General features: G+C 41.2%; 1 protein-coding gene across 5 annotated transcripts in view; it reads left to right on the top strand.

Moving 5' to 3' along the window:
• The window catches only part of SLC25A12 (solute carrier family 25 member 12), a 125996-nt gene extending 109200 nt beyond the window's left edge, over nt 1-16796 (top strand). For all 5 annotated transcript variants that reach the window (XM_021075518.1, XM_021075522.1, XM_021075520.1 and 2 more), the window contains 5 exons: nt 8481-8621; nt 10989-11127; nt 13566-13724; nt 13840-13930; nt 15694-16796. In XM_021075518.1, coding sequence (XP_020931177.1) covers nt 8481-8621; nt 10989-11127; nt 13566-13724; nt 13840-13930; nt 15694-15892 — 729 coding nt within the window. In that variant the 3' untranslated portion in view covers nt 15893-16796. The remainder of the gene's footprint in view (nt 1-8480; nt 8622-10988; nt 11128-13565; nt 13725-13839; nt 13931-15693) is intronic.

Below are 18242 nucleotides of genomic sequence, written 5' to 3'. Positions count from 1 at the left end.
TTCTAATTTCTGTCAACAGTTTCGTTTCTTCTTGGATTTCATATTAACAGACTTGTACAAAATGCATTCTTTTATGGCTGGCCTCATTTGCTCAACAAAATGTTTTCAAGAGTTATCCTTATTATTGTAAGGGTATCAGTAGTTGCTTTTTTTGTGTGTGTGTTTCTGTTTTTAATTTTTACAAGCATTATTCCATGAGTAATCAACTCTAGATGTCCTCATGGTTCCTAGTTGAATTCATTTCTGCTGCACCACTACGGGTTTAATTTTTTTTTTTAGTTTTATTGAAGTATAGTTGATTTACAATGTTGTGGTAATTTCTGCCATACAACAAGATGATTCAGTTATACACGTCTTTCTTTTTTGGATTATTATCTCATATAGGCTATCATTGAATACTGAGTAGAGTTCCCTATGCTATACGGTCGGTCTCTGTTGACTATCTGTATGTTCAATTTAAAAGAAACTGCCAGTTGGTTTTTTGCAGTGCGTGATGGACCATTTTATAGTCTCATCGGCAGTATACAAATATTCCAGTTACTCAACATTCTCACCAACATTTGATATTTTTAGTCTTTTTATTTTAGTCGTTCTAGTCAGTATGAAATGATATCTTATTGTAGTTTTAATTTGCATTTCCCTGATGCCTGAAGATATTGAGCATCTTTTCATGTGTTTACTGGCTACTTATACATATATATTTTTGCTGAAGTATCTATTCCAGTCTTCTGCCTATTTTTACTAGGTTATTTATTTTCATTACTCATTTGTAAGAGTTCTTTATACATCACGGATACAGTCCTTTGTCAGATATGTGTTACGAATTTTTTTCGCACTCTAGGACTTGCCTCGTTAATTATCTTAGTGGTCTCCGTGGTGGTTTTATTTATTTATTTTTTGCTTTTTAGGGCCGCACCCACAAAATGGAGGTTTCCAGACTAGGAGGCTAATCAGAAAAACAACTGCCAGCCTACACCATAGCCACAGCAATGCCAGATCCGAGCCATGTCTGCGACCTACACTGCAGCTCATGGCAACACCGGATCCTTAACCCACTAAGCAAGGCCAGGGATCGAACTACAACCTCCTGGTTCCTAGTCGGATTCATTGCCACTGTGCCATGACAGGAACTCCCATCCATGGTGGTTTTATAAAAGAAAAAGATTATGTAGAGTTTACACACTCATAAACTTAAGTGGGGAAAATCTTAGTATCTTTGCAAGTCAACAAAACAATGTTTAAAAGTGTTGGGGGACTGACCTATAGGTATTTTCTAATCATCTTTCTACTAAGTATCTATTTGTATGTTGTTACACTCTAGCCAGAGCATATACCATACTGATCATTTTATCTCTTTTAGAGAGTGGATACTTCTGAATGGATAAAAGTCATAAAACTCAAAATGTATTTATTGCTCAACAAAGGCCCTCTATAACCCTAGTGTCTGCAGGTGTTTTCACAGCCCTGTATGAACCTACTCCTGAAGAACACATCGTTTTTTCTAATTTCCTTTGGCCATGCTATGCAGTGGCTTGATGTGGGATCTTAGTTCCCAGACCAGGAATTGAATCCGGCTGCAGTAGGGAAAGTCTTGAGTTCTAACCACTGGACTACCAGGGGACTCCCAGAACATCCCTTCTCTTGGTAGGGATTCTTTCAATCTGCATAGTGCTCTTACCTTAGTGCATAAAAAGCCTGTGAGGTAGATAGGGCAGTTGTGGGAATCTCTACTGTCATATTAGGAAACTAAGGAATGGAAAGGTTATGACCTATCTAAGTTTACAGAGCTAACGATTTTGTAGGTCAACAGCTTTCCAAACCTGGAATCTTTCCATTCTTCCACCTTCCTCCCTTCAGCCTAAGTGTGCACATGCACACACACTCCTATCCCTGTGCCCATGGAGGTGCAGCAAGATGCCCCCTTGTTAGTTGAAACATTTACTAATCCTGGGAGCCACAATCTGTAGCTAGTCAGCTCCCTAGGCTATGTCTTTCTCAGCAAGCTGAGCTTGCATCTCTCTATAAAGATCTCTTTGGAAGTAGTTTCTTCAGGTCCCATCCCCAGGAATCAGTGTGATCCCAACTTCATGCTTCCATACTTATGTGAACACATATACACACGCACACACGGAAAGTCCATATATATTTATGTCACAGTGGTGGGTACCCAGGGATTTTGATTCTTCCTTTACCCTACATAGAGGTATGTGTCATTTAATCTATTTATATCCACGCACCCTGGCATATCATCACTTAGCAATGAGCAAATTATAGTTTATTCCTATTAAACTATCACTATCCTAGACAGCTTTAGAAAGAGCCACCGAATTTCCCATTGCTTTAGAAAATACCCAAGAACGTTTGGTTGGTAGTGTTTTGAGACAGAGTCGATGTCTCTTCCTATTCCTCTTGAGTTCTAGTGACAACTAATTCTGTGACTTTTACTAGTTTTCCTGGTTATTTTAAATGCTTGTTTTTTGTACATCTGTTCAAGGAGCTGGTGTGGCCTTAAATTGAAGTTAGATTTTCATTGACCTCTGTAAGGGGAGATTTTACAATGATTGTTCAGATTAGACATTATGTGGTTGGAAGGAAATAGTTCCAAACTATGACACAACAGATCAAAGAAAGAAGTAACCAAGGGACTTGGCATAAGCAGGGCAGGGCCCCCAGCCTCTTAGTGGATTTTGCCCCAGGGTAGGGTTATGAGGGCAGAAGGTTGAACAAGCCTGATGCAGCCCATTGGCCTCAGACACATCATGGCGACTTATCAATATTACATCCTTTTCTCATAACTTTTGCTGTCAGATTTATTTGTTTTATTTTCTCATTTAAAAAAATTGTTACACAAGATTAAATTGAAGGTTTTCCATTCTTTACGTTTCTGTTGTATAAGCCTCATTCAAAATGAGATTTGTTCCCTCTTTTGTGTCATTTGTAATTTAGTTCTAGAATGAAGAATTGACAACTTAATACTTAAAGTGGAAGCATCAAGGTCAGTTTTAGTATTAATGCATATCTCTTAAAAAAAATAAGCAGCAAGTTTGAAGAGGGAAATTTAGCAATTAAAGGTTAGGAGTTAGTATGGTGAGTTGGTGAATGAAAAAAATTCAACAAAGGCATTGTATGGAGTGGTAGGCTATCTAACATAAGCATTAGTACAAGAGGCAGCAAACTGTCACATTAGACATTGTTCATTTAAGAATAAGCTTGGTGTCATCGTGGTTTCACTTGAAACCAACATAGGTGTCTACTGTTTCAGATCACTAGCTTTATTTGGTTAGACTTTTTTGGATGTTCATATATGCATAGGCTACAAACCTTTTAGAAGTTTTGGATCCACAGATAACTGTGCTGACTAGTTTTTTAAAGTGCAATTAAAGCATATGAATTACCAAATTTACCATGGGAAAGGATGTGTGAGAGAGGACTAGTCTATAAAAGAAGACATTGTTTCTAAGACCAGTTCTGTTTCTTATTTGTCGTCTTGGTGGGGGAGGTGGTAGAGGGGGATGTGGTTTGTTTTTTGGTTTTGAGTAGTTAGTAATTCATATAAGTTTCAAAATTTAAAAGGTATAATGGCATATGCTTTGCACATTCTTTCTCCTAGCTATTTATTTCTCCTTCTAGGAGTCATCCAATGTTTTCATTTCTATGCTATTCTGATTTTGATAAACTTAGGTAAATTTTGACAAACTTGCGATCAATGGGTACCTAACACTTTTTGTTCTGTTTGTCCCTTGGCATGATTTCATTACCTAATCTTATTGCCTGATTAAGAGCATATAATTGTTTCCACTTAACTATTTCCTTATTGAGCATTTAATTTTTTTTCTATTTAATTTTGTTACTTTTTAAAATGACAAACACTGGGAGTTCCTGAGTGGCACAATGGGTTAAATGATCCAGCTTTTCAGAGTTTCCATTGTGGCGCAGCAGAAAAGAATCCAGCTAGTAACCATGAGGTTGTGGGTTCGATCTCTGGCCAAGCTCAGTGGGTAAAGGATCTGGTATTGTCATGAGCTGTGGTGTAGGTCACAGACACAGCTCGGATCAGTGTTGCTGTGGCTGTGGTGTAGGCTGACAGCTGCAGCTCTGATGAGACCCCTGGACTGGGAACCTCCATATGCCGTAGTTGTGACCCTAAAAAGCAAAATACATAAATAAATAAAATGATCCAGCTTTTCTCTTGGAGGCACCAGTTTTATCCCCAGCCTGGTGCACTGGGTTTAGGAACTATGTTGCTGCAGCTGTGGCATGGGTCACAAGCTCTGGTTTGGATTTGATCCCTGGCCCAGGAACTTCCATATGCCAGGTGCAGCCAAAAAGAAAAAGAAAAAAAAAAGCAAACATTATCATGCTTGTAGAAGTACACGTACCTTTTTTTTCCATTGAAAAGCTACTATATTTTTATTACACAATTTTTCCTATAAATAAGAACTAGGGGACACCGAAAGGATTTGTACCCAGAAGCCCCACAGGATACTCATCATAATTCTTGCTCTATGTCACTAGATTGCTTACCAGAGTGAATGAATTAGTTGTATATCTTATTCCCCCCTCACCCGTCCCCAATATGTATGAGAGTGGTCAACCTCCAAGTTTAAAAAAGAACAGTGCATATTTGCCTTGTATGTTTACTGTTAAGTGTTATAAAAATATGGAGTTCCCATTGTGGCCCAGCGGTAACGAATCCAACTAGGATCCATGGGACGCAGATTTGATCTCTGGCCTCACTCAGTTGGTTAAGGATTCAGCGTTGCTGTGAGCTGTAGGTGCAGCTCGGATCTGGCACTGCTGTGGCTGTGGTGTAGGCCAGCAGTTGCAGTTCCAATTCGATCCCTAGCCTGGGAACTTCCATTTGCTGTGGTGTAGCCACCCCCCCCAAAAGACTAAAAATAATTAAATTTTAATAATTTAATAATTTAAATAGTAGTCTTTATATGTTTTTTTTTTCTAAAATTATTCAATGTTTCTGTGTTATCCAACTCAGGTTTGGCTGCTTGCTGCTTGAAAGGCAATACTTAAGAGGCAAGTGTTGGTTGGAAAGGAGAGGTTGTTGCTTTATTCAGGAGGCTGGCAACCTGGGCAGAAAGTGGGCTCATGTCCAAAACCCAGCTCCAAAGATTCGGTTCTTATAGTGTCACTGTTTTATTGTTTACACCCTCACTTGTCATATTTCATCATTTGTGTGTGTGAGTGTGTGTGTATGTTGAGTGGTTGTGTCCAGCGCATTGGTGGGACTTAGTATATGTGCCAGGTAATAGGTCTTCAAAACATACCACAGTTAATGTGTTTGTGTGTGCTTTTTTCAATTTAATGATTTTTATTTTTTTCCATTATAGCTGGTTTACAGTGTTCTGTCAGTTTTCTGTTGCACAGCAGGGTGACCCAGTCACACATACATATATACATTCTTTTTCTCACATTATCATGCTCCAATCATAAGTGACTAGATATAGTTCCCAGTGCTACATAGCAGGATCACATCGCTTATCCATTCCAAAGGCAGTAGTTTGCATCTGTTAACCCCAAATTCCAAGTCCATCCCACTCCCTCTCCCTCCCCCTTGGCAAGCACAAGTCTGTTTTCCATATCCCTGATTTTCTTTTCTGTGGAAAGGTTTGTTTGTGCCATATGTTAGATTTCAGATAGAAGTGATATCATATGATGTTTGTCTTTCTCTTTCTGACTTATTCACTCAGTATGAAAGTCTCTAGTTCCATCCATGTTGCTGTAAATGGCATTATTTTGTTCTTTTTTATGGCTGAGTAGTATTCCATTGTGTATATATGTACCACATCTTCTTCATCTGTTCATCTGTTGGATGGACATTTAGGTTGTTTCCATGTCTTGGCTATTGTGAATAGTGCTGCAGTGAACATATGGGTGCATGTGTCTTTTTTGAGAAAAGTTTTGTCGGGATATATGCCCAAGAGTGAGATTGTTGGGTCATATGGTAGTTCTATATATAGTTTTCTAAGGTACCTCTATACTGTTTTCCATAGTGGCTGTACCAATTTACATTCCCACCAGCAGAGCAGGAGGGTTCCCTTTTCTTCATACCCTCTCCAGCATTTGTTATTTGTGGACTTATTAATGATGGCCATTCTGACTGGTGTGAGGTGATACCTCATAGTAGTTTTGATTTGCATTTCTCTAATAATCAGTGATATTGAACATTTCTTCATGTGCTTATTGATGTGTTTGTGTTTTAAAATGTAGTCATTTCCTTCTTTCAATGGTACTGTTGTAATAGAAAGCTTGTCACATGTACATTTAGAAAGAAATTTGAAGAGTTGCTAAAGAAATACAAATCTCAATAAAATGGCAGTTATTTTCAACATGGTCCTTGAGGTGGGGAGGAGGAGGGAACTGTGGAGTGGGGGAATGCTGGTTGGAGTTGCTCTGCAGGATGTTATAATTTACTAATGATTAAAAACATGAAAGAACTTTGTATTTATTTAAACATAATGTCCATATTTAATAAGTAGCACCCAGGGGTTGAGATCATCTGGTGGTTGCAAATTTGGGGGATTATAATAAAAATTTGTCCTTTTTTAATCTGCTTTGGTTTAGAACATAAAGCACTTTTTCCCAAAGTCTTCGCAACCATTATTTAAATAAGAGATTTCGGGCAAGTAGTAAACTTTTCCAATTGGTTTGGTCTTTGATACTAGCTACGGGAGCAATTACTTGGATTATCATTTTAACATAAATTTTCACCCAGCAATCCTTTTGAAAGTATTGTTTACTTAGATTGAAACATTGAAATACATCCTCCTACCTGCAGTGCAACAGATTAAAAGAGAGAGAAACAGAGGCAAATCAGTATGTAAAATTGGGTCAGTCGTCATTCAGGGACCTATGTGCCCATGGTCTGGATTGTGTCGAGTTCGGAGTGGCAGGAAATCCAGAGAGAGATAGCAACTTGCTGCAAAAAGAAGATTCGGGCCCTGGGGGATGCAGGATAATAAGCCACCCACGAAGAACAAAGGAATCTTTGTGTCGGTGTTGGCGGTCATGGATGTTGATAGGAGTAACGGTTGGAACAGGGATATTTAGGGGTTTATAGCCCCAAGCCAGTGAGGAGAATGGGCTGGGGCTTATGCTGCCCCGTGGAAGGGGGTCTAGAGGGCTGTGGGTTTCAGAAAAATGAACAGGAATGTGGGTGAAGGTAGAGTATTATTGAATGCTGCTTGAGAGTTTTATGGGTGGTGTTTGTAGTCCTTATGTACCTGTAGAATTACACTGCCCGGAGAGGCACTGTTTCCTCTTCCACATGTGACATGCTATTACAGTGAAGTTGTGATTATATAATGTGATTATGATTATAGGAATATGGTTCTGATTATATAATGTAAACAGCTACACTTGAGATGAAGGTGTGTATATGAGATTTTTTTCACTTCAGGGATGGAAATGTATATATTTGTTTTTTAAAGTTTTATTTATTTTTATGTATCCATATGTATACACACACATAAACAGAAACCCAAAGAGTTGGTAGCAGTTTCGTTAAACACTTTTTGGTAGAGTTTTTCTTACAGAAACCCAAAGAGTTGGTAGCAGTTTCGTTAAACACTTTTTCCCTCTCTCACTAGTTAACAGATTTCAGGTGCAAATACACTTTCATTCTCCAAATTCAAATATATCTGTCAATCACCTATGGCTAGAGAGTGTGGCGCATGGCTTTGATTTGCCCTCTGTTGTACTCATGGTAACTAGGTGCTCCACTTCCCAGCTCTGTCTTGAGTTTTTCTGGTTTGGTCTTGAAATGATGCTGAAATTATCTTTCTAAATTACCTTCTTTTGTGTGGGTATAGTTGTGTATCTGTCTCAGAGTTTTGCTCAGGATAATACATTTTAGAATTTGAACCAGAGGAGATTTTCCCCTTTGACTTAAGGCACCTCCGTGGGGCAAAAACACGCTTGTGTTAATGGCCCTACAGTCTAAGGGATGGGGAGCAGGTGCCTGAGTTACAGAGAAGACTTGCTAAGAAGAGGAAAGAAATTACTGTATATCTGAATTTTAGCTCGGGCTTGGTGAAAGATTCCAACCAATCTTCTACCATCTCCTTCCCTTTCTTTGGAGTTCCCACTGCCATATCTGGCTTCACTTTTGTTTTCCAAATGAGCTTATTAGTTTTGCCATTTTGAATATGGACCCGGAAAAGACTGGTCTGGGACACACTCTTGATACTTCAAATAGAAACAAACCCAACTATAGATGTAATAATATTCATTGAGTAATAAAAAAAAGAAAAAAAACAAACAAACAAACCTAGACATGGATTCGCTAGAGGCAGAGTTTGGGGCCATCCCTGGGAGCCCTCCAGCATAAGCTGACTCTCATTCCCCTGTAAAGAGGGAGGCATAAAGTTGTACAACGTGGAGGCGTCTCCTGATTTTTCTTGGTTACACTGCCGGTCAAGCTCTGATTTGGAAATCTGCTTCTGTCTTTCCTGTCTTGCCTGCAGGCTGGTGGCTCTCAGGTCATCTTTACTAACCCTCTGGAGATAGTAAAGATTCGCCTGCAGGTAGCTGGAGAGATCACCACAGGACCCAGGGTCAGTGCCCTGAATGTGCTCCGGGATCTGGGACTTTTTGGTCTGTATAAGGTGGGTATAAGTTTCTTGGCTTATCTCAGTGGAGAGGTTGTAATGTACTCAATAGAAATGTGAAAAACTGTGGAAGCTGTACTCCTCCTCACCAAATGGAAAAGGAATCTTGTGCAACAGGGTAGTCCCTGGAGTAGAAAAATCAAAAAACAAAAAAAATCAGGACACTTCTTTTGGAGGCAGAGGGATATACAAACATGCTCTCCTATGGTTATCTTCAGGCTTTTATGAAGCTGCCAGCAGGGAGGCCAGCACTATAGACCCACTGGCTTCAGGCTCACAGCCTTTTACTTGATGGTGGGTTTGGGAAAAGTTTCTATGGTGGTTTTTTGTTTTGTTTTTATTTTTTGTTTTTTAGAGCCACACCCAAGGCATGTGGAGGTTCTCCCAGGCTAGGGGTCCAATCGGAGCTACAGCTGCTGGCCACAGCCACGGCCACAGCACCACAGGATCTGAGCCATGTTTGCGACCTATACACCACAGCTCATGGCAACACCGGATCCTTAACCCACTGAGCAAGGCCAGGGATCGAACCCGCAACCTCATGGTTCCTAGTCAGATTTGTTTCTGCTGCGCCACGATGGGAAGTCCTTTTGGTTTTCTTTTTGGGATAGTTTAGGGCTTCAAAATAAATCTTGTGTTTGAGTCTGAGTTATCTCTATTGTTATCTTCCCAGTAGGAGCTTCTCTTTGTCTTAATAATTTGACCATAGTGAAACAGTAGTAGAGTTTGGTAGGATTCGGGTCTTTTTAAGAAGTTAAGTGGTGGGATTTGTCAATAATGAATTCCATTAAAAAAAAAAAAAAAAAGCCATACCAGAGTGTACTGTACTTTAGCAAAATGCCAGTCAACAGATTCCGTCCCTGCAGGTATACTTACTCCCATCATTACAGATCAGATGTAATGGAGCAGAAGCTATTATTTTTCTTAAACAGGGAAGAGTATTTCTTTCTATTCTTTTGCCTGGTATAAGGGGGGAGTATTGTAAATTTAGCTTTTATAGACAACTGTGTTTCCACAGCATCTGATTTATTTATAGATCTGTCCCTGTAGAAATGTATACATTGCCTTCTGTAGCCGCAAATTGGAAATGAGAAATTCTCTAGATTAGAACCACACAGCTACCAGGCTCATAGGAGACTAGTAAACCAATGATGCCTATCCTGAGAGAGTTTTGAACGTATTCTCTCCCCTCCACCCCAACTTCTACCCTTTTTGGAATTCCCTTTGCAAGCTGAGTTTATTTAATGTTGTTTCTCTCGGTATCATTCTTCAGAGAGTCCCAGGAATTTTTTTTTCTTTTGGTCTTTTTAGGGCTGCACGCGTGGTATATGGAAGTTCCCAGGCTAGGGGTCAAATCTGAACTGTAGCTGCCTGCCACAGCCACGTGGGATCCAAGCCACGTCTGCAGCCTACACCACAGGTCACAGCAATACCTTAACCCACTGATCAAGGCCAGGGATCAAACCCGCATCCTCATGGATACTAGTCGGGTTTGTTACTGCTTAACCACGACAGGAACTCCTTTTAAAAAAAGAGAGAGAGAGAGAAAGAAAAAAGAAATTTTTGAGTTTGCCTTTTTAAAACAGAGCCAGCAGGGAAAACAAGTACCAAAGATGGAGTTTTTGCCTGGCCAGCTAAAGCCTGGGCAGGGGAATATTGTGGGCTGAGGAGGGTGTTTGTTCCATCCTCAGTCACTGAGACACATAGACAGTGGGGGTGGTTTTCTACTCCCAGGGAAATTTCCTGCTAAAATATTTTGTCTGGGTTCCCTACCTGCCCCACCTCCACCTCCGGTCCTCTGCTATTTAGGACCTGAGGAATGAGGAAGGAAGATTGGTGATTTCTTTCTCCCCTTCCCTAGAACGGCCACCTTCCTTTGCCACTGCTACTGCACATGGCTTCTTACCTGGTACTTCAGGAGCTCTAGGCTGAGATTAGTTTGGGGGCTGCCTTTGCTGGCTGCTTTGAAATCAAGCTATTAATACTTGGTTTCTAAGTCTGTTCCCAGCCACACCCCATCCACTTGCACTCACCAAAGCCAAACAGAACAGGCAGCCTAGAGGTTTGAGGGTTGCATTTTTATTAACCTTAAAAACTGGATCTCTACTGGAAATGCCAGAAGATTCTTCGCTGTCAGAATACCATCATTATCCATTCAGCTACCTCTAGGACTCCAGGCTGCACCCATCTTTCTGAGACTTTGAGCCAGGTCTGATTCTGTCTGCCTGGCTAGTTCTCCCATTTCCCTTCCACATCAGTCCCAATACTGTTTGAGGGCCACCTCAGGCTTGTCACCCTGGGTCCCTTGTGGGCATCCAACCTTGTTTACACATCTGTTTGAACTGTTTCCTCACCGTGTGACAGGGTGCCAAAGCGTGTTTCCTCCGAGACATTCCCTTCTCTGCCATCTATTTTCCTGTTTATGCTCATTGCAAACTACTTCTGGCTGATGAAAATGGACACGTGGGAGGTTTAAATCTCCTTGCAGCTGGAGCCATGGCAGGTAACTACAGTTTTTTTTTCTAAACCCCAAAGAACCCTGCTCTTCTCCTCCCCGCCCCATTCTCTTTAAGAAGTACAGAATCTCTGTGTACTTTTTGCCCCCTGTATTTCTGGAAGGGTTATTGTTTGTATCTAACTTAGTTTAACTGTGATTGCTTTTTCTCCTTTGTGGGGTGTGCTGTAACTCTGATGAGAGTTAATTACATTTGCATAATGTGGATAAACAGCTTAATGCAGCTTAGCAACTCGGAGCCAAATGAGTTCTGCCCATCTAAATTGGGCTTTCATCATTAACATGTTTCTTAGCCTCCTCTGCCCCTGAAACCTTGGGTGCAGCCAAGCTAAGCATTAAGATGAAAAAGTTCTTCATCAAATCAGTTGCTCTGTTGTACCTCATCCTGATGCACAGGTCTAGCATGCCCACACTTTCTAATTGTGTATTAGAATCCATAAGATTTGGCTCAAAATTGAGTTTGCTTCAGGAAGCTGTTCCTGTTCCTTCTGCCATCATCCTCATCAGACCAAAGTAAGCAGTACTTCCCCTGTGAACCACCCTGCCCTTGGGTGGCATCTCTTCTCTGCCCCCTAGCACTTTGTCTTTTATTAATGGTTGTTTGCATAAGTTTTAGTCTCTGTAGTAGGCTGGGAGCTCTTTAAGGCCGGGGTTTCATTCTCTTCATCCTGACCTTCCCAGGTGGCCAGCACATTAATAATAAGCTCAATAAATGTCAACAAATGAGGACCTTCATCTGGTCTGAGATACCAAATTAGGCACAGAAGAAATTCCATCTGAGAGGAGCCTCACAAATGCAGGAAGGGACCAAGATGCTTCCTTCTGATCACATGCTCTAGCCTTCCTCTCGAGTTGTGAGGGAGCGGACCTGGGATCGAAGGGGAGGACCAGGTGTCCTTCACTGCACCCGCCCTCGGAAATGACAGATGAAGGAAAGGGCATGTGTTTTCCCCAGTTACAGCTGGTCAGGCATAGAAACGGGCAGGGTGAGCTAACATGAACCCAGCGCTGGGCCCACATGCTCAGGGTGGTCCTGGCACTGGGTGCGTTCTCTGGGTCAGCAGCAGGAGAGCCTGAAGTGTGGGATGCAGCAGGAGCCCTTAGTTCTGGGGGTGTGGGGTGGACATAATCTTTTCACCCATAATGAGAAGGAATGACTTGTGATGATTAAGAAACTCTGCCAGGGAGCTTTGAGCCCTTATTTGGGGCAGTCCTTTGCAGTCATTATTTGAAAGCCAGTAAAGCTACCTGCCAGGTCTTGGCACCAAGTGTTCATCTAGCTCCTTTCAGGTACTCACCAAAGTCTCCCAGTTTTAAGTGAGAGCCAGCAACTCTCTGCTCTCCAGTGAGCAGCAAAGAACAGTCTAACCACGGACAGGCATTTTGCCAGTGGTTGATGGAATCATGTAGACATTTTCATGCAACTGTCAGCACCACCCTCTTCCCCACAGACATTTGATGAATTTTTCTAATTTTTTACCTGTAAAGCTTTGCTGGCAGGCACTTGAGAACATTCAAAATTCAGAACATTCCAAAGGCAGCAGTTTACCTAGTTTCATCTGAATAAGACGTTGGACTGTGGGGGGAGAACATTTGCACCCTCTCTATCGGAACCCCCACCCCCCCAAAGTCTGCCAGCTCCTACATCTGCCCAGTGATGACTTAGTGATATTCAGGCCAAATTGAATTTTCTCCCCCCTGAGGAAGATTATCTTGCTCCTTTGTCCCATGTTTTGTTTTCTACCTAAAAGGTGTGGTTGTGAAATCCATCTTGTGTGTCCTGCTGCTGATCAAAATCAACGTGGCCCCAGGGAGCTGGGGCGAGCGCAGGGGACCGGTGACAAGGCCCTTTGATGATCAGTTCCCCTACTGTTTCTTAACTGGTTGTGCAGCCTCCTCTGTTTCAGTTGTAATGACTTCTGTCATGTAAGCATATCTGAAGGGAGGCACAGCTAACTCTCAAGTTGGGGCCTCAGCTGAGTGAGGGGCTATGAGTATTGATATTCATCTTGCACAGTCAGGTGGCAAGAATCAGCCAAAACCACTAGAGTTTGGTGTCAGGTATATGTAACAGCCCATTAAGTTGACATTAGCCTCATTTCTTATTATTCATGAAAATACTATATCTTATTTAGGCAAAGAAAGGAGGTTAATTGCTGCATTCTTTTCCCCTCTCACAGTTCTTTGGGATCAATGCAGATTTTCCTGCTTCAGAAAGGAAGAAAGTAAAAAGAGTTTTGCCCTGACCCCCCACCCCCAAGCAGCTGATAGGCATATATATCTTTTTTCCATTAGTGCTCAGGTGTCTACTTAAGAAGCTCCGAGTTAAAGCAGTTAAAGTTGCTAATTGTGTTGTTAGATGTTAGCAGTATTTCTATCCTTTGTAAGGTACTTTGGGGAAATGAAATGTGCCTTCTTCCTGAAAGGTGTACCTGCTGCCTCTCTGGTGACCCCTGCTGATGTCATCAAGACAAGACTGCAAGTGGCCGCCCGCGCTGGCCAGACCACATACAGTGGTGTCATCGACTGTTTCAGGAAGATACTCCGGGAAGAAGGGCCCTCAGCGTTTTGGAAGGGGACTGCAGGTAGGGGCTGGGGCCACAGGGAAAGGCTGGCTGGCACTGGGGTCCTGCTGCCGTTACTCACTGGTCCTCTTTGCCACCGTCATCCTGCTGTTAACTGCCCCCATCTCTCTTTCAGCTCGAGTGTTTCGATCCTCTCCTCAGTTTGGTGTTACTTTGGTAACCTATGAACTTCTCCAGCGGTGGTTTTACATTGATTTTGGAGGCCTGTAAGTGTTCAATTCCCTTGTAAAGAAAGCACCAGAAACCAAAACAGATCTTTGTTCGGACTACGAAAGCATTTTGGAAATCTTAGAAGCTGACAGGACAGAAGATTGCACAGGGCCAGGGCATTTAAAACAAGCAATAGGCTTGAGCAACTTCAGTGTTAGGGAAATAAGACCTTTACTGGGTGACATCATACACAGTATTATATGGCTACTTGGGGAAAGTTTAGGGAGGCAGCAAATTAAAATGTAATGTGGATAGTTATCTTTTTAGTATAAGCAAATATTGAGCTTCATGAATTTAGCTCCTTATTTGGATTTTATTATATATGGCCTTTTCAACAGAAGTAATATAAATTTGTATTAGTTACGCTTTTGTAAACTTTCTCAAGACTCAATCAAGCCCATTCACACTGCCAGGATTTCCTTATTCACCATAATTTATTATTAGATAGGTATTCTTAGAGCTCATTTTTGCAAAAAGAAAAAAAATAAGTTTCAAAGAGATGTTATGCCATGGACCTAATCACTGGTGAGATCTAAGCCAGAAATTGGGCCTCTTGAAGCTTAGTACTTGAAGCTTGTGCTGGGGAGAAGAGGCATCATTTGTTAAATCTGCTGGGTGGGGAAGGTTATACCCAAAGCAAGCACTTACTGGGGTTCCCCAGTGGCCTAGCAGTTAATGATCTGGCATTGTCGCTGCTTTGGCATGGGTTCGACCCCTGGCTTGTCAAAACAAAACAAAACAAAACAAAAAAACCAACCCAAACAATTCTCAGCTTTTTGGTAGAAGATCAAATCTTATATCTGAGTCTCTACCTCATAAACCTATGCACTCCTTTCTTTCTCAGAAGCCAGATAGGGAATTAGCTGCTGAAACAAGAAATAGAAGGAGTTACACAAAGGAAGTAAGAACAGTAATCTTACAATTCCAGGCTTTTCTATAATTTTTTTTTTTTTTTTTTTTTTTTGCCTCTTGAAGCTTAGTACTTGGGGCATATGAAAGCTCCTGAACCAGGGGTCAAACCCATGCCACAGCAGTGACAATGCCAGATCTTTAACTCACTGAGCCACCAGGGAACTCCAAGCCTTTCTATACAATTTTTTTCTTTCTTCTCTTTTCTTTTTTTTTTTAGCCGCACCCACGGGATATGGAGATTCCCAGGCTAGGGGTTGAATCGGTGCTCTAGCTGCCGGCCACAGCCACAGCCACAGCCACACAGGATCCGAGCCGCATCTGTGACCTACACCACAGCTCAAGGCAACGCCGGATCCTTTTCTATACATTTTATGCTCTGTAAGAGTAAGAATTATATCTATTTCTCTTTAAATAACCTTAGTAATAACCTTCATGAGTCTATTATTTTCAAAGTTAGCTTTTAAAATTATGTCAAAATAAAAGAAAAATGTGAATTTCTTATGGTTAATTTATGCTGAGCGTAGAAAATTTGGAAAACAGAGAAGCGTAAAAGAGAAAATCATCCATAATCCTACTTCCCAAAGTGGTACTATTTGAGTGTATTTTCTTCTGATCTCTTTTCTGTGGATCTATTTATATATATGCAATTGAGGCCATTTCTCTTCTAAATCAAATATGTGAATGTGTTGCTTTCAAAGCAGCTATACATCGTGACTAATACAGCATGAATGACGAGGAGTAGTTGGATAGACTCTTCCTTGTGGCACGTGGGTCAGACTGAGTATTCAGTTGTGTGCCATCTTCATCAGTCTGGAGCACGCTAACCTTTGGCTTTTCCTGTCAACAGCAAACCCTCCGGCTCCGAACCCACACCCAAGTCACGCATCGCAGACCTTCCTCCTGCCAATCCCGATCACATTGGTGGATACAGACTCGCCACAGCCACTTTTGCTGGCATTGAAAACAAGTTTGGCCTTTATCTCCCCAAGTTTAAATCTCCCACTGCTGCCGTGGTTCAGCCAAAGGTGGTGGCGGCAGCTCAGTGATGAGAGACCCGCCCGAGTGTGGCAGAGTGGCGCCCTCAAGAGAGAGGACTAGGAGAGCAGCCCCATAATGTATCCAGTCAGCTGCATGGTGCTGACGGAGCTGAGGAATTAAACTATTCTTTCTATATGGCATATACATATATTTGTTTATAAACTAATCATTTGCCCAGGAAAAAAAAAATACAATGCTGTTTGAAGCTTTAGTTTTATGTGTTGAGATGTTTTCTAAGCCTTGGCATGAATTAGTGTTCTAGACTGCTTCGCACAGCTTGCACTTAGAGTGACTGTACATATTGTACATCTTTGTACAGAGACATCTTGGCACCTCATCCTAACAAATCACATTTATAGAATGTAACGCGGTTCTGAGTGGCTTGAAATGTACAGAATGTTTCAAAAGTGTTTTATTAAGACTCACACGAAAACAAATGTATTAAAATTAAATTCATTCTCTTATTGCTGACTTATGGCAATAAAGCATCAATATTGGATGTATTTAATTCCTAGCTTGTTTTCCATTCTGGAATAAAAAGGTATTTGCTGATAAGAGGCATAACGAGACCAAGTGCTGATACCATTGAATAAGAGATCCTTTGGAAAAGATGCATGCCAGTGGATGCCTGAGGGCCAGGTTCATGACGTGTGTGCTGATGTGTTTCCATTTGTATTTCATATGTGTATAGCTTCTCCCCTGTCCATCAATCAAAAGGCATTTTCTAGACAGCTCCTCTCCTGTCAGCGTGCATATGGAAACAGGGACGTCTCCAGCATTACTGGCTTAGTTTTGCCTTCCTCTGGCACAGCAAGGCAAGGGCCCAGCTTTCAAAGGAGTAAAGAATACATTGGCAGGTTTCACTCATATGGGGATGATTCCAATCAAAAATAAAATGCACACCAAAATGTATGCATGGAGTTGGATTTTCCTTCATAAATATACTGGTAGTGTTTTTATTTGGCTTCAGCACCAATTCCCAGTAACTCATGATCAGCTTTGCCTCTTCCCCACTTTTATAGGAAATAGTTTGCTTTAGAAAGGGCTGTGGTGGAGTGAGGGAATGAAGAAGAAAGAGAAGAGTGCTGTTTTGTGATTTGGTGGGGTCTGCTGTTCTTACGAATCCAAACACAAACTGCTTATTCTAAAAGTCACTCACCAAGGGTGTGATTACTAATTTAGATCTAAACATGCATCTTGACAGCCACAGCTACACTTTGCTCTGCTGTGATTTGATGTGTAGCATCAGAATTTATTTACTTTAGCAGAGTGCTTTGGGAAAACATTACTGCTATTGCCAATGAGCCAGGATATGAGAATGTATGCAAATATTTTCAAGCCGTGAGCCTGGAGATGGACCAGGTCACTTAGTATCCTACACATGGCTCCTGAATTGATGGCTGACAGCCCTGTAACACACTATAGCTCTCCTGAGGCCCTCCAGGAACAAAAGAATTAGCTTTGAAAGCAAGTTATTTCCGAATGTATTCAGTCGTTCTCGCTGGAATGGAATAAACAGCAATACAGTTGTTTGGCTGTTACCACCTGTTAAAAACATGCAAGTAGTCCATGCATATGCTCTCACAAAAGATTCAGAAAATATATATGTATGTAGAGTAAGATGTGAAAGTGCCCTCTCTACTCAGTTGTACTTGTTCCCTCCCCGTCCCAGAGTTAATCACTGCTAACAGGTTAGAGTATAAATTTGTAGTCTGTTTTTCATACTTACGTATGTGTACATATTTATATTTTAAAAATAAGATTATGCTATTATGTGTTGTTTTGTGACTTGCTTTTGTACACTTAAAGTATTTGAGATCTTTCAGTGTCAGTTCATAACGAGTTATCTTAATTTTTAATAGCTGCACAGTATTACAATGTATGGGTTCTGATACTTTTCACAAACACTCCCTTGTTGACATTTATTCATTTTTTGTCACTGTTGCAGGTAACGCTCTAGTGAACAGTAAATGTCTCTGTACACATACTTTGAGTACCCGTGCTAGTATTTCATTAGGATGGATATTTAAAATTAGAATAGATACTTCATGAATTATATGAGTTTTACACTTTTATGTATATTGTCACATTGTTCTTTGAAAAGGCTTGACTAAATTTATTTTCCTTCTGACAGCAAATGGAGAACCCCTGTTCGCATCCTCAGCAAAAAAGGATATTGTCATTCTTTTATATTTTAGGCAAATCATGATAGGTGGTCTTTTTTTTTTTTTTTTGTCTTTTTGGGGCTGCACCCTCGGCATATGGAGGTTCCCAGGCGAGGGGTCTAATTGGAGCTGTAGCTGCCGGCCTATGCCAGGGCCACAGCAACGCAGGATCTGAGCCGCGTCTGCGACCTAC

This window comes from Sus scrofa, chromosome 15 (assembly GCF_000003025.6).
Source record: "Sus scrofa isolate TJ Tabasco breed Duroc chromosome 15, Sscrofa11.1, whole genome shotgun sequence".
In the NCBI taxonomy this organism is placed as follows: Eukaryota; Metazoa; Chordata; class Mammalia; order Artiodactyla; family Suidae; genus Sus; species Sus scrofa.
The sequence above is the reverse complement of the archived record's forward strand: the minus strand, read 5'-3'. Positions and strand labels throughout refer to the sequence as shown.